This window comes from Bison bison, unplaced genomic scaffold (genome assembly GCF_000754665.1).
Source record: "Bison bison bison isolate TAMUID 2011002044 unplaced genomic scaffold, Bison_UMD1.0 scf7180017864526, whole genome shotgun sequence".
NCBI classification, from domain to species: Eukaryota; Metazoa; Chordata; class Mammalia; order Artiodactyla; family Bovidae; genus Bison; species Bison bison.
In genome coordinates, this window is record NW_011495077.1 from 3,478,270 (window position 1) to 3,493,726 (window position 15,457).

At 45.7% G+C, this 15,457-nt stretch overlaps 1 protein-coding gene across 1 annotated transcript in view; it reads right to left on the reverse strand.

Annotated features, from left to right (window-relative positions):
- Positions 1 to 188: 188 nt before the first annotated feature.
- NEO1 (neogenin 1) overlaps positions 189 to 15,457 on the reverse strand; it is a 240,744-nt gene continuing 225,475 nt past the window's right edge. Inside the window, exons 25-30 of the mRNA XM_010831422.1 lie at positions 14,450 to 14,688; positions 13,810 to 13,902; positions 9,632 to 9,790; positions 5,608 to 5,871; positions 3,450 to 3,586; positions 189 to 2,754 (exon numbers count right to left, since the gene is read on the reverse strand). Of these exons, the coding sequence (XP_010829724.1) occupies positions 2,671 to 2,754; positions 3,450 to 3,586; positions 5,608 to 5,871; positions 9,632 to 9,790; positions 13,810 to 13,902; positions 14,450 to 14,688 (976 nt within the window). The 3' untranslated portion in view covers positions 189 to 2,670. The remainder of the gene's footprint in view (positions 2,755 to 3,449; positions 3,587 to 5,607; positions 5,872 to 9,631; positions 9,791 to 13,809; positions 13,903 to 14,449; positions 14,689 to 15,457) is intronic.

The following is a 15,457-nucleotide window of genomic DNA, read 5'->3' on the forward strand; positions in this document are numbered from 1 at the left end:
GGGGCTGGTGGACCCCTGGAGCACCACCTCGCTTCCCCCGCCGCACCACCCTGTGTGCCTCTGGCACTCCTGCCTTTACGGTGACGAGGGCAGTGGTGTCCGCTTGAGGCTGGGAAATGGGATTCCCCACCCCCGCAAGTTCTGTTTCCCTAAGGAAAAAGGAAAATAACTCTTTGTCCAGACCACAGTTTGATTGAATTAAAAAAAGTGTATTGGATTTCCAATACTAAATAAAAACATGAAACTGTTTTTCAAAAAGCCATAGAGTTTACAGCATCAACTACAGAAAAGGCCAAACAAGTGTGTACAGAAACTAGTTCCCAGCAGCCCTCCAGGCCCCCCTCCAGCAGGCAACAAGGCAACAGACACGTTCGTTCCAGATCTTCCTGAAGGAAGCTGCTGGCCAGCAGCTCAACTAGGACATGACAAGACACACAATGGTTTAATTTCAAAAATCACAGGAAAATGTAAGAAAATGTATTAAATTGTGAAAAGGTGCAATACAGAATAGCTTTCCTATTTCTTACTTTTAAAAAAGTCCCCCAACTTTGAACAGTTATTTAAAAATAGGTCCCTCCCCCCGCCCCAGTTCTGTGGCAGTATGCAGGTACCAAGGCCCTGAGGTAACAGAAGTATCAGGGTTCATGGGAGGGAATGCCCCGAATACCGAGCATGTCTCTTTGGGCAAAAGGTAAGACAGTTTCTGGGGAATCTCGCGCTCCTGGTGTCCAGAGTGCTCTTCTCAGGATCAGCTGAAGTGCACTGCATTCCAGAATCCTGCCTGGCACTATCCTCCATGACCAGCTAGCAGGGCAGCAGGAGGTCCCGCACTGCTCTTTTCACTGCCCCCAATTAAGAGACAGAGAGTTTATCTCCTAGAAGAGCCAGTGTGCCATGAGACCTAAACGGGGGAAATGACCAGCGCAGAAAGGCAAGCGGGGCTCCTGCCTGCTGCAGGCTGAGCGCCCCCTGCTGGTCCCAGCCAGTAAGATGCTAGTTCTTGGCTACATCTCCATCTGCCTTACACAGCTCCCTCAGCCTTACACACTCTCTTCTAGGATTTGCTGGGGAGTCAGGGAAGATGCCTGAGGGTCAGTCCTGTATTTTTTCTTAATATATTCTTAATATATATTAAAAAAACTCAGCTTCTTTCCTTTTAAAGAAGCACACGAGAACCACCTGTAAAAGCCAAAGGTTTCTTGTATGGCTGGCCTCCCAGAGCCCCTCAGAGACCTCCTGCTGCCTTCTTGGAATCAGGGGCTTAGCTGAGCTGCTGGGAGGGTGCGGGGGGGAGCGCTCTCCTGGTCCCCTGCTACTTATGGGACAGTGTTCAGAAAGAACTGCGAGCCTCACTGGTGCTGCTTCATTCTTGCTAACGCCGTCTCCACAGGGGCTCTGAGACGTAGAAACGAGGGCTGGACTGACCGAGGACAGGAACTAGGGAGAAGCAAGGAGTCTTGTGTGGGAACAAAATCCCCACCTTAACATCCGACTTCCCCAATGTCAGAGGGTTAACAGCAGGACAGGGGGTCCATCCTCTTCTCTGATTTCCTAGGAATGTGCCAGGCTTGTGCCCTGAACTCCATCACTCCTGTAATATGATGTCTGACTCCTCAGCGTGGATGTTATTATCAGGATATTACCAAGACACCAGGGCAGCTACATCCTTGAACCCACCTATTGCACAGAAGAACTTTTTTTTTACTAGATCCAAATGAAACTCCAGTTGCAACTTAGTGACAATAGAGATGGACATGCCAGGACAATAAAGAAGATGCTTCCGTTCTCTGCAGACTTCTGGAAGAAAGTACAATGACTGAAACATTCACAGGATCTCAGCAGCCCCTCCATTTCCAATTCCCAACCCTCCCAGCCCGCCCCCACCCCAATACTGAAACTGCACAGAAACCAACAAACAAGTCTTTTCAATGTTACATTTCATTCAGATAGATCTGTAATCTCACAGTGATGAGAGGAGAAAGTCAGGCCTTTAATAATTATAAAAAAATAATAAAAAAGCTTACAAACAGCAATGCAGTATTTCCTCCCCCCTTCAAAGTGATGGATTAACAGCTGGTAGAGGATGCAATGACTCAGAATCAAAAATAAAAACAAAAACAACAACAAAAAAAACCAAACCAACCCCTGGAAGAACCCACACTGTCAATGACTTTCCATACATAATTCAAACAAGTAGTCAAATGTCAACCACTTGTGGAGAACACCACGGACTTCCTTGGTTTTGATAGTGTTTTTCTTTTGAAGGTAAAATAAAATAGAACACAAATAAAATTGTACAGAAATGCCAATGTCTACACTCCATAAAGGCGATGCTGTCGCAGCATGAAGACACGGCCTGTCCACCAAGTGAAACATAGGTTGCACTTCTTGCCTCTTCCCTGGACACAACATTCTGGCCCATGGTGCCCAGTCCTGCAGGGTATCGGCAGGCAAAGGGAAGCTGCCTCAACACGGGCGTCTTCCAGGCTGACTGGGAGAAGGCAGGTGGCCAGGCCTGGAGCCAGCCCCACGCCAGGGCACTGGCCGGGTGGCCTGCTGACTCCGTGTTCTCAAGTGCTGTCCTCTGGTGCTCTGTACAACTCCTTGATTTCAAGGCTAAGTCCCAAGACTTCTGGACTCGGGCCGGGAGTCACGTCCCGGTCAAGGTGGTCATGCTGTCGTGATGGCGTTTAGGTCCTTCATCAGTCCTTCCAGGTGGGCCATCTCTTTGGTCAGCTCATCTGGTTCATAGCTCTACGGAAAAGAGAACAGTGTTACTGGGCACGATCCAAATAGCCGTCCAGAAGCAGGGCCCACAGAAAGAGGTCACAGTGTCGAGGGATGAGTGAGAAAACTGCTGGACAGCCTGGACTGCCCACGCCCCTACCAGCCCGGCAGAGTCAGAGGCTGCAGGATGCGCCCAAGCCTGCAAGCACGCATTTCTTTCCATCGCAAAATACCTTTCCTCCAACTTGTGCTGCCAGGGTCACAAGGACCTCACAGGCCCCACCACTTGCCCCTTCTAGTCTCTGTTGGAGCCAACACAGTTGGTACAACCCCTTGATCTCTGCGCCCCAAGCTCTCCTCCTGAGAGAGTCCTGTACCAGGAAATGCAGAGGTAGGGCATATTTATTGGAATGCGGGAGTGAAAGATCAAGGAGAGACTCTGTTGATGTTGTTTTGAGAGCAACCACTCAGGCAACTTCCTCTATAGCATCCTGCTCAGGAAAGATCATAAACAGGGGCTGGGGGGTAAAAGAACATGTGGACAGTTCAAACCAAGACAAGAGGATCAGAGAGACAGGCCAGAATTGAAAGGGAGGCAGGTGTGATAAGCTAATCCAAGCAGATCGAGCCTGCGGCACAGCCCAGGCTCAGGGGAGCAGATGAGTGCTCGCCTGTGGAATGAGCGAGCCTGCCCCACACTCTGGGCCAACACGGGAACTCACACTCTCGGAGTCTTCCAGCATCCTTGTGGTCTCCTGCACTTCAGGGGCACTGGGAACCACCACTGGCATAGGAGGCCGGCTCCTTCCTAAAGTCCCGATGGAGGCCGTCTTCACGGCGTGGATGTGATGATTCAGAGCTGCAGGGGGAAAGGGCACCATCAGGGGTGTGTCTGAGCCTGCTCCCCTGGTCCTCACAAAGGTATCTGAGGTCCAGATGCTGCTCAGGGTGAGGGATGCACGCACACACACCCAGCACAGAGCTCCTGCTCTGAAAAGGGACTGGAACAGGATGGAAGGAGGGAGAGAGCAGGGCATCCAAGAGCCAGAGAAGATGTTCCACTTGGCTTTAAAAACTCATCTCTTGGACCAGTGGTTCTCACAGTGCAGAGGTTCCAGGGCCCCTCGCAAAATGTCTGGGAGGGCAAAACTCCTTTCATAATGATACCCAGACACATTTTGCCCTTCCACTGATGGTACAAAAGCAATAGTGGGAAAAACTGCTGGAGCCTTAGCACAAATGAAGGTACTGGCACCATGTTGTAAAGTCATTCATGAACACACACACTTGACAAGTTTAAAAAAGAGCCAGTGTAATTAACGCAGAAAAAGTTATGTTATGAAATTGATTACCCATCTTTTAAATATTCTAAAATGGAAATATGGGTAAAATACTACTGCACACCAAAGCATGATGGCTGTCTGCAATAAAGGCACTGGTAATTGAGTTGTGAGCTGAACTGTTGCTTTCATTACGAAACACCAATGTTATTAATAGTTCAAAGAAAGACCAACGCACAAACAGGTTATTTAGACTTGAGCATTTGGCAGACATTTTCTAGAAAGTGAAAGAAGTCCGTCAGTCACCTTAGGGAAGACAATGGACAGCATTTATTTCCAATGATAAAATTTAAGTTTAAAGTGAAAAATCAGAATTTTGAAAAACTTGTATCTGCTACCATGATCTTGAGGGCTTCCCAATATTTAGACTTTGATGATATTAATGAATGATTTTTAGATACTGTTTAACAAAATGTATCAAGATGTGGAGGGTCTGTATAACTTAGTGAACCAGTACTTTCCAAATGACTGACATGTGGTGTTCAGTACCATGCATTCAAAGTGCAGGCTAGACGGATTTAGGGGACAGAGTACAAATAATTATATGGTTTTGGATTCCACATGACAAAGAAATCGATAAAAAAAATCACAGTTTGCTGAGTTTTGCTGTAGTGTCAAAGAAGAATACCCACAGCAGTCTGAAAAGGTTATATAAATAATCTTTCCTTTCCAGCTACATGTCTGTGAGGCCAGACTTTCTTTGACCAAAACCACACACTGCTTGGTTTAAATGCAGAAGCAGGTGATGACAATCCGGCTGTCTTCTATGAAGCTAGAAACTAAAGAGATCTGCAAAAATGTAAGGCTGCTACTCTTCTCACTATATTTTTATTTTGAAAGTTATTTCTCATGAAAATATGTTATTTACCTCAACGTGACAGATTTATTGCTATTTTTATACGAATACAATAGTTTTAAAATGTTTTGATTCCTAACATAGTGAATAATGACAGGTATAACTCGTGTGAAGAAAAAGTTCCTTTGCAGCTTCAGTAGCTTTTAAGAGTTAAAAAGGGTCCTGAGACCAAAAGCTTGACAACGAGTGACTTATTCTGAAACAAATCATCATAAGAGAGAAATTTGTGTGAAAGAGTAGGAGGCAGAAAGCATGCCTTTGAGGGGAGAGGACCTTTGTTGAGCTGTGTGAACTCAAAGAGTTAACAACCCTTCTGCAGGGTTATTCCTGCAACCTTGGTTTTTTCCTTGCTTCCAAGTCTTGAACTCCCTAATCCTTCTCTAGCTGGCAGGAATCCTATGGAGGCAGGCAGTTCTGGGAGGCCCAGATCGGTTGTTCATACTCATGCCACTGGATTCTACCACCAAGGGTCCTGCACACAAAACATACTTCAGAAAGTCAGCCTTTGCTTCCTGCTGAATTATTCTCTTGTTTATGTATGCTCCCAAAGGAGGAGCCCATATCCTCTCCGAGAGGATAAGGATAGGCTTGGAGGACATGAGCTTTGTTATTCTGCAAAGACGTGGCGACTGGTGTCTTGAGCCAGAGCCACGGGGCCCCTCCGATGCTGCTCTCCTTGCTCACCTTGCTGGGAGAGTAATGGTGTGCTTGGCAACGCTGGATCGTAGGTGGGAGGCCCGGTGGGTGGGATTGCCGGCACAGCAAAGCTCTTCAGTGGGTGGGAAGGGCGAACGTGGGCTGTAGGGAGACTCTGGCCCGAATCTTCCTCTTGGGAGCTGGCCAAGTAAGAAGAGCTGGTAGCACCTTCAGGATCCTGATGATCGGTACAGCATGTTTGAGAGGAGGAGGCTGGCATGGTGTCAGTGCTGGGGGTGTTTCGAACAGATTCTACAGCAGGAAAGTCTAAATGTTAGCATTTATTTTACCACTGAACGTATGCACATTCTGGGGTTCTGGCTACCTACCTCTGAGGGCCCCTGAAACTGGCTCAATAAGCACTTCGGGTCAATGCTAGTTCAAGGGAACACAGATTGGCACCACTGCCAAGGCTAAGTAAGAATGGTCTAATTTCAGAGTCCCCCCAGAATCTGTCCACCAGATGCTGGACTTTTTTCACCCATACAGCTAAGTGGTCACAATTTTACAGATTTAAAGCTCTTCTCAGTACTCACTATGGAACACACATAAAGGTTCCTGATATGTTGTCTGTTAAGATGTAAACAAGAAAATTTAAAATTTTATTCACTGACTGACAGCCTCTGAGACTAGCCTTTCTCAGACAACACATCACCAAGGCCTCCTGGGTGCCTGACAAGGAGCAGCTCTGCCCCGAGGCCTGGTGGTCCCTGCAGGAGAGGCCGTGCCACAGGCCCCGCACGTGCGCTGGCAACTGCGCAGCCTCCCCAGAGCCAGAGCCCCATAGCTCAGGTGAGACCTGGACAGCCAAAAAGTCCAAAGGTCTGCCGACGGCTTTAAGATAATGCCACGAGGTGTTTGGGCGTCCAGAGGAAAAAACAGGGGCACAATAGCCTGAAGAAGGGGCAGCTCGGGAAAAACATGACAAAAATCTCAAAATAAGTGAAGAGGCGTCAGAGCTGTTCTGGAAGGCAGCATGCTGGGGTACAAAAAGCACTGGCTCTGGAGTCAGATAGACCTGAATCCTAATCTCTTCCTATGAGCTGAGTGAACTTGGCGGTAACCAAATCTGTTTCTTCACCTACAAAAATAGGAAGAATAACACATAATTTACTGAGGATTAATTAAGAAGATGAATAAAAAGTGCTGAACACGGGGCTTGAATGACTGATAAGACTTTTTTCTTTGTAGATTACCAGGTGCTTACTCTGAGCTAGGCACCACACTAAGTGCTTTATTATTAATTAGCTCATTCAATCCTCATAGTAACACATCAGACGCTGGGAGCCTAAGCATGGCCCAAGGACACAGACCTGATGGGCGGAATTCCGAATCCTGGCCCGAGTCCCAAGCCCAGGCTCCATCCACTGAACACTACCTGCTCTTCCAAGCCCAGTCCACACGGCCCCGATGCTGCACGGGCAGAAGCAGCACCAGTTCCCAGGGCGACCACATGAGGAAGGCTTTTCACACAGTGTGAGCTGGTGCAGACCACCATCCGCACCCTGAGGAGGGGCCTGGAGGACACCAGGTAACCTGAAGGAAGACCTCCTTTGACTCCTAGAGTCCTCAACCTTATCAAGGAAAATTAACCCTTTTAAGTAGTAATCCATGAACAACCTGCTGAAATCCAACCTCTCCCAGCCTTTGTTGCTGAGGCAGCCATGAATCTGTTCCCTTGGGCTCTCGGGAGATGGGCCATGGTGGTCAAGAGTGCTACTCAAAGATCTGGCCTTGGGTTCCAGCAATAAGGGACTCATACACCCTCCCCGAGTGGTGAAAGCCCGGCTATCTTAACCTCCCAGGCCTAGGTCACTTCTTGTCCTTTCCAGGGCTGCGCTGAAGGTCTCATTTCTCTTGCCTGCTCAGGTCAGCTGTCACCTCACCTGGGGAGCTGCTGGTCCTGCTCTGTGTGATCCTGGGCTGGGTGGAAGCTGATTAGTGAGGGTAACAAGGATGAGGAGAGAGAAAGCACGAGGCTCTAGCCCTGACCATGTACTGGCAGATATGTTAGGACAGCTCTACCACAGCTGCCTCGACTGCCTTACTTAGACGTATAAGCTTCCGAGGGCCAGAGATGGCAGGAAAGGTGAAAAAGGAGAAGAGGCCTGCTTACGCGGAGCAGAGTACAGTGCAACCCCAGAGGGCATGGTACACTGTATTCTCTGTGCAGGGTGCGCCCTGAAATTGCGCAACACCCCCGGCTCACAAGGGAAACAACGCTGTAACTAGAATTTCTACCTCCTGACTGATCTCTCCGAGTTGTCTAAGACACCAAGTGCACAGCGGCTGGGTACCTGGGCACGTGGACAGTGTGTTTTCTGCATCAGGTGGTAGTGACAACAGTAAACGTCCAAGGAAAAGACAGAAAACACCCTCTAGGCAAGGACGGCCCGGCCCACGATGGGCTCTGCAACACTGGGGTCTAGAGACACAGGGAAATACGATAGTAGCAGAGCTCTGGTCACTCTAGACACCTGCTCTACATTTCAAATCCATCTTCAGAGGCTCTGTTAGTTTTACCTGCTTTTAACCCCTCTGGTTATTAAAACAAGGAACCATTTAGTGGAAGAAATCATTACTTTCTCCTCTTTTTGCTTTCTGCCTAAATACATACAGAACCAAACTTGTATCAACACTGACCCTTTGGGTGAGGGGTGGGTGGGAGCTCTATGCTTCCTGCCCAAACTTCAACCTCCTTCTCGTCCAGGAGGGAGGAGGCAGGGGGCTGACCTGACTGGGAAGACCCTGCCATGCACTTAGGTATGCTCATATCCCAGTGGGGGAGATTTTTCTGCCTTAAAAATGGAGAAATATAGTCAGGGCACAAAAACCTCTTTCTAAGAGCAGGTCTGGAGGGCTGTTTCTGGTCTGTTCTGAGATTATGTCTGCGAGGCAGAGTCTGGTTCTCCATACAGCCTCCCTCAGGCTGTCTTTCCCTAAAGGCAGGAACCCACACCTGGACTGGAGGGAGGGAAAGGCCAATTTCAGACATGAGTTCAAGCAGCATTCTCCAAACAAAGTAAGAGTTTGGGAGCAGGTAACTTTGGGAGTTATCAGGCATGTCTTAGTAAGCTTGGATCTCCATCTGATGCTTTGCGTATGTTTATAACTGACCAAAACTTAAAGGAGGAAGGGATGTTACTGTCAACCCAAGCTTCTAAGCATGAAGTTTTGAAGTTCTTTTAAAAAATGGGATTCACATGAAACTCCCTTATTTTCTAGAACTACCAAAACTCAGCTCTACTACTAACGTCTGTAACTATTAAAAGACAAGTTTCAAGTTTCAAATGATGGAAAAAGAGTAAACTGTATATATGAGACGTTTTTTTTTAGCACCTTAAAACTGATAAAGCTGTTTCTTAAGATTTTCAAACTGAGACACGGTGGTCTAGAACGGTGTATCTTTACATACACTGCAGATTGTTAGGCTAATGTCCCATCTATTTTCAGAGATGATCTATGCTTGGGAGCCCTTTTTAATTTCACTCCACTAGGCAATCTGAGGTTTACAATCTGCATAACTCCAGCGTGGCAGCTGGCCCTGCTGCCCCCAGGTTGTTGCTCTTACTTTGATTCCCGGCAGATATATGTAATTAAGAGCTCACATTAGAAGTACCTTACGGTTGCCCTAAGAATTCTCCCACCATTAGGCAAAGGCAACCTCTAGTGTTTAAAAATCATCCAGATTACATTTCCTTTCAAAGTGAAGGATTAAACAAACTGAAAATATGATGGAATTAAGATGCAAGTTGATGGAACAAGACATGGCTGTGTGATTACAGTTATGTTTCTTACTAAAACAACACCTTGCCCTGAGTACTTAAAACTCTGGGAGAAACATGAAGTGAATTTTATAGAAAAAAACTTGAGTCAGTAACAGAAATGTTATGATAAACAGATAACACTGACAAAAACTCCAAATCCTTCTAAGTGGGGCAGGTCCTCCCCCTTGCAGCTTGCCGACTCTTTCAGAATGCTTTCAACCTGGCGCTCCATCCTCATCTCTCACCTGTGGAATTGGCCCTGTCTGAAAGGGACATGGATGTGCCAATGGGCCATGGGCTGCCCGGGTGGTAGAGATGACTGCGAGCTGGAGAAGCGAGGCTGCTGGAGTGGAAATGATGGTGAGGGTTATCGAGGGAATGGATGGGATGGGCACTAATCACAGCTGTGAATGAACACAAGACAGAGAAATGCTTAGCATGCTTGCACGGACACACACACGTCACAGTCAAGAGCAGTGACCCCGCACCCCCTGCCCCTGCAGTACCACCATTCCCTGGTTTTGCGGTGGCAGCTTAGGCAATTAGCCACGGGTTTGGGCCATTAGCCGTGGGTTTTACATTTGTCTTTAAAAAAAAATCAACACACTCTTATGCATATGTCTCTATATATACACAGAAAGAAAAAAGCCTGATAATTTTTACTAAAATGTTAACACATTATCTTGTAGGGAAGAGTGGTGAAGATTTTTTTTTTTAACTTCTTTTGGTTTATCTTTATTTTCCAATTCTTCTACAGTAAACATGGATTACATGAGTTATTAAAAATACCTACTTGAATATGTCACAAAGTATAAACCCATAAGCCAACAAATGATGGTTTTGGTATCTATAATTTTTTTTCTCCTGCTCATAAAGATAGAAGTCCCTTTTCCTTAGAGTATATTCCTAATTCATTCTGTCTTTTCTTACTTGCTGAGTGAAGCATGAAATAGGTATTTAGGCTGAATGAATAAGTGGCTGTTTAATCAGTTTTCATATCTTAAAAGGAATGCAAATGGAAATGAACTGTTAAGGTCCAATCTAGTAGTAGAAGCATGAAATACAGGCCTAGGGCACCATCTCTTCCCACTTCCTGTCTGGGACCTTAGCCATATCTACTCACATTTTAAAATATAAATGGATTTTTTTCTAAATTCTCTCTTTCCTTCCCACACTGGCTAAGGAATTCAATTTGCTGCATTTAGCAAATGAATCCACATTGTCACACAGATATTCCACATACAACTTTCTAAGAATACAAAGTGCTTCTTTAATGAGCTTCCTTATCGATCCCAGAGATGGAAAAACAAAATCAGAAGCATAGCCGAGGTACAAACTTTTCTTAGGTACTCCCTTAGAGTAGCTGTGGAAACACTAAGTTTAACATCAAGATGGTGGTGGTGTAATTGCTAAGTCATGTTTGACTCTTGCGACTCCATGGACTCTAGCCCGCCATCAAGATAACCAGTTCTAGATTCTCGAAATAGGCAAACAGGTAGGGTTGATCAGAAACAAGTGGGATCTTTCCCACCCACCCTCCCCTTCCCTTTAGCAAGGACTTCACAAACTTTGTGATAAAACTCAGTTAGCCCTTGGATTCTATTAAAATGTCAGGTCACCAAGAGTCTCCCTGATCTTTGGCAGCAGCGGGGGAGGAGCACTCAACATTACTTAGGTGAGGAAAATCCCAGGCAATACAATAGAGGGCCTTTGTTCTGCAGCATTCTCCTCGCCACATTCAAGCAAGCAGGTGGCACAGCCAGCCAGGGACCCTGGAGCAGGGCCACCCTCTCCCCTCCTCAAGGCCTGGGAAACTAATCAGGGGCTTTCCCTGCTCTCAGGGACCAGAAAGTGAAGGCGGGCCCCTGGAATAAGATACAATGTGGTAAAGCTGGCTGAGGAGAGGTCTCAGGGCAGCTGGGCAGTCAGCATCTCCTCCATGGGAAGACAGTAAGTTTTCAGAAGTGGGGTGTTTCAGAATCAGTGTTTTTCACAATTAAGGCCAGGGTGGGGGGAAAGACGCCTGACGTTTTACCCAGGAAGTGCAACTTGAAAGTGTTTTAGGTATAGAGACTCTCACAAAAGTAAAACAAAGCTGATTTTTGTTAAGGCTTTGTCAGTTTTTCCAAATTTAGTAAACCAAAAAATAAATAAAAGAATGTGACAGTGCCTGTCCGGAATACAGTTGGCAAGCATCAGCTATTAGTTGAATCAGAATCCACTGCTTCTGTGCAAGGCCTTTGATGGAACCTCATCCCACCACCACTAAGCCATCCCCAGCAGTGCTCAGACATTTATAGCCACGGTAGGTGGATGGGGGATGCAGCCTCCAGGGAATCCTGGCTTGTAAAAAAGGACTGAAGCCATGTGGGGAAAAGCATATCTCAAGCCTGATCCCAAGTATATCTGGGCACTTGGTATCAGATTCTTGAATTAAAGAATCCACTCACTCAGCTGCTGGGGCACAAATGAAATAACACTGTATATTTATACGTACTCCTTCCCACCACCAAAAAAAGAAAAGGAAAAAAAAAAACAAAAGCAAAAACCAGGAATGCTGTCAACTAGTACAGCTTATCTTTTCTCTGTAACATATTTAAAAGTAACAACTCTAGGAATAGGGTAGTCAAATTTTACAAGTTTTAAAAATAAGCTAGTTCAGGCAAGAACTAAAGCCTTATATAAAACAATCAACTAGTCAAGCTACCATCTTCTTATAAATCAAAAGTAACTAGAATGAACTAATCTACTCTTTTTGGAGGTTCCCCTGGTGGCTCAGATGGTGAAGAATCTGCCTTCAATGTGGGTGACCCAGGTTCAATTCCTGGGTTGGGAAGATCCCCTGGAGAAGGAAATGGCAACCCACTCCAGTATTCTTGCCTAGAAAATCCCACGGACAGAGAAGCCTGGGAGACTCCAGTCCATGGGGTTGCAGAGTCGCACACGACTGAGTGACTAACACTCTCACTCTTTTTGGACATTGCTAAACCTGGGGACCTTGTCCAGGGAATGTCTGAGGAGAGGAAAACCTGTTTTCCTTGCACACATCCAAGTACAGGCCCCTCTTCTTATCATGGACCCTAAGCAAAAGGTACTTTGTGCAGAAATGAACTATTAGTAAATGAGTCTTTAGTCTTCCAAGGCTGATTTTTAGACTCTTGCGCGAGTGACAGTGTGTGTGCAGACAGGACGTTCTCAGGGATCCCACTGGTTTCCAAGTTTACAGCGCCATCTTCTGTGTGTAGGATATCTGTGATTATTTAAAATCTCTGTCACTTGTGGACAGACATGGCCGACAGTCCTGAAATGGGACATCTTTTAAGAAATGAATAAAAAAATCCCAAAGCTCATTTAGGTTAAACTGAAAAGTGATTTTTCAGGATTTAAATCTAGGTCTGACACTCAAAAATGGTGAAGAATCTGCCTGCAATGCAGGAGACCAGGGTTCGATCCCTGGGTCAGGAAGATCCTCTGGAGAAGGGAATGGCAATGCACTCCAGTATCCTTGCCTGGAGAATCCCACGGACAGAGAAGCTTGGCGGGCTACAGTCTGTGGGGCTGCAAAGAGTCGGACACGACTGAGCAACTAACACAATGACTGACAGTATTAATGTTTGCTGACCTACTGTGCAGCCCAGAGCAAATTTCAAGATTAAATAGTTTCTTACACTTGGATTTGGTATTGGTAGGCAGGTGGCTGCTTATCTCTTTAGAATGGCTCAGAGGACCCTCAGCTGGAAGCCCCAATGTGCCAGTTCATCTGAAAGGCTTCCTCATCTTGAAAACAGTAACAAGGGAGAAGAAACACTAGTGGAAAACGTAATTGGTTTGTCCCATTGCATTTTGGTTTTTAATCATGATTATATACTTGAGTTTCAAATACTGCAGGAGGCTGGGCAACTTTTATGCTTATCAAAGTGAGGCACAGGTCAAGCAAGGTTGAAAAATATTGCTGTAAAAACAGAAACTCCATGCTATCTACCTCAAACTCCTCTAAAATATACAGTCTATTGATTAAAAAATATTCTGCAATGCCTATCAACACTGATCATGTATCGGGAAGCCTAAGGAACACTGTGACATCTGGCCATCCTTAGCCCCAGCCTAGAGCGATGACGCCCCATCTCTCCTGAAGAGACTTGATCTACTTTTAAAGAGACTGGTTACTTCCCTAATGCCTGGGAGACTTGTGGAAGTTGGCCTTGCAGTTTATTTACACTGAAATTAAAGAAGCTACTAGTAAGAATAAACACTAATCACAAAATATGGCAAACGTTTGATTCTTCTTCTCTCAAGGTGCCAAAGCTTTGGTAGATCAATTTTTACATTAGGATCAAGTGAAGTCAAAGAGATCATTTGTAGCTGTTCCCCAATATGACTGGATAATTGGCAGCACTTGGGAAAAGAGAAGCTTTTAACTTACGCTGGGGTGGCTGGGAGTCAAAGGGCATCATCATTTTTGGTCTCATTCCCCGCCTTCCTGCCAGTGTAGACATGCTGTCCTCTGATTCATGCCCTAGACATCAAATATGGAGGTTGGTTACAAACATGCATCTAGGCCAGTGAGCAGCCTCAGCAGTAAAACATTTCAAGTGAAGGAGATTCAGGACTCACAGACACAGAGTAGGGACAAGGTGTTTTCGCAGGAAGTGAAATAAAGAGGAAAATGAGCATCATCACATTACAGGAACCCCTGCTGAGTCAATAAAGTTGACACGATGCTGCCTATCATGTTTCAGTGCAGGTCTGTGAGGAAGAGCAGGGAGACCAAGAATATGCCAGACACGACAATGAGAGCTGGGCTCCAAGTGAAGGGATGGAAATGCGCAGACATGTGCTAGGCTGTCTCAAATCTTGAGCTGATGAAGTGTGATGAGAGACCTGAGAGAGCTAGAAGGCTGTTTTGTCTGCGTACAGAACCTCTCTCTCTCAATAGGCCAGCTATTCTGCATCAGAAGTTGCTGCTGCAACACACGTTTCTCTAAACCTAACGTCTCATACAAATTACCAAATTAAGGCAACTTTACAAAATGGAAAATGGTTTAAATGAAAAAAACCTGTACCTCTATATGAATTCCGCCTTTGATGGATGTTGCTGTCCATGGAATTGTCAACTGGTGTGATATCTTGAGAGTTACGAGGAATTGGTGTATCAGTCATGATGGGGTTTGGGTCTGGAGACTTATCAATGGGTTTGAGCTCCAGTCTCTCGTGATGGATCCAGAGGTCTGGGGGTTTGACATCTTTGGAGTTCCCTTTATACTTGTGGGAGCCATTCACTGATTTGCAAGCAGCTCGTTTCCTAGGTACGAAATTAAGAGGATTTTAAAAAGTAACTTGTGAATATTATTGGTCAAAAAAGCTTTAAGGTTTAAAACAGGCCTTCTGAGAGATGCTTCAGGCAAAATCAGAAACTACAAACAAATAAGAAAAACAGGCAAGAAGTTTTACCCTGGGGAGAACGATGTGAAATGATGCTGGCAAGATGGGCTGGGGTCAGATCATTAAGGAATTTTAGAGCCAAGACCAGAGTCTGAACTTGCCTCTGTGAGTAAAGAGAAATCCCTAAATGGTTTTAAGCAGGAGAGTAAGGAGATCAGTTTTGAGTTAAAAGTTTAAACCAACTGGGATGTGAAGAATGGATTTGAGGAGTAGGGGACAAAGCAAGGGGGCCGTTAGGATGCAGCTGCAACAATGGCAGCCTGGCTGACAGTGGCCTGGGGCAGGGAGAATGGAGGGGAAAGGGAGGTCTGATGGTTATTAAGGACCCAGAAATGACAAGCCTTGCTGAAGAAAATGGATGTGGGAGAAGACAGAAATAAAGACACAAGAGGAATAAAGGATATTGCCAAGGTCTCTGGCTTAAGCCATTTACTAACACTGGGGAGAAGTAGGTTTGACACAAAGAATTATAAATTGTTTTGAACATACTAAGTGTCCATCTGAGACATTAAATATAAAACATAAAACAGGCAATTGGGTCTGAGACTGAAGCAAGCCTGAGACTCAGAAGAGAGAAGTCTTGGCTAGAGATAGAAATATGGTAGTAGTTGAAATTCAGAAGTAAATGA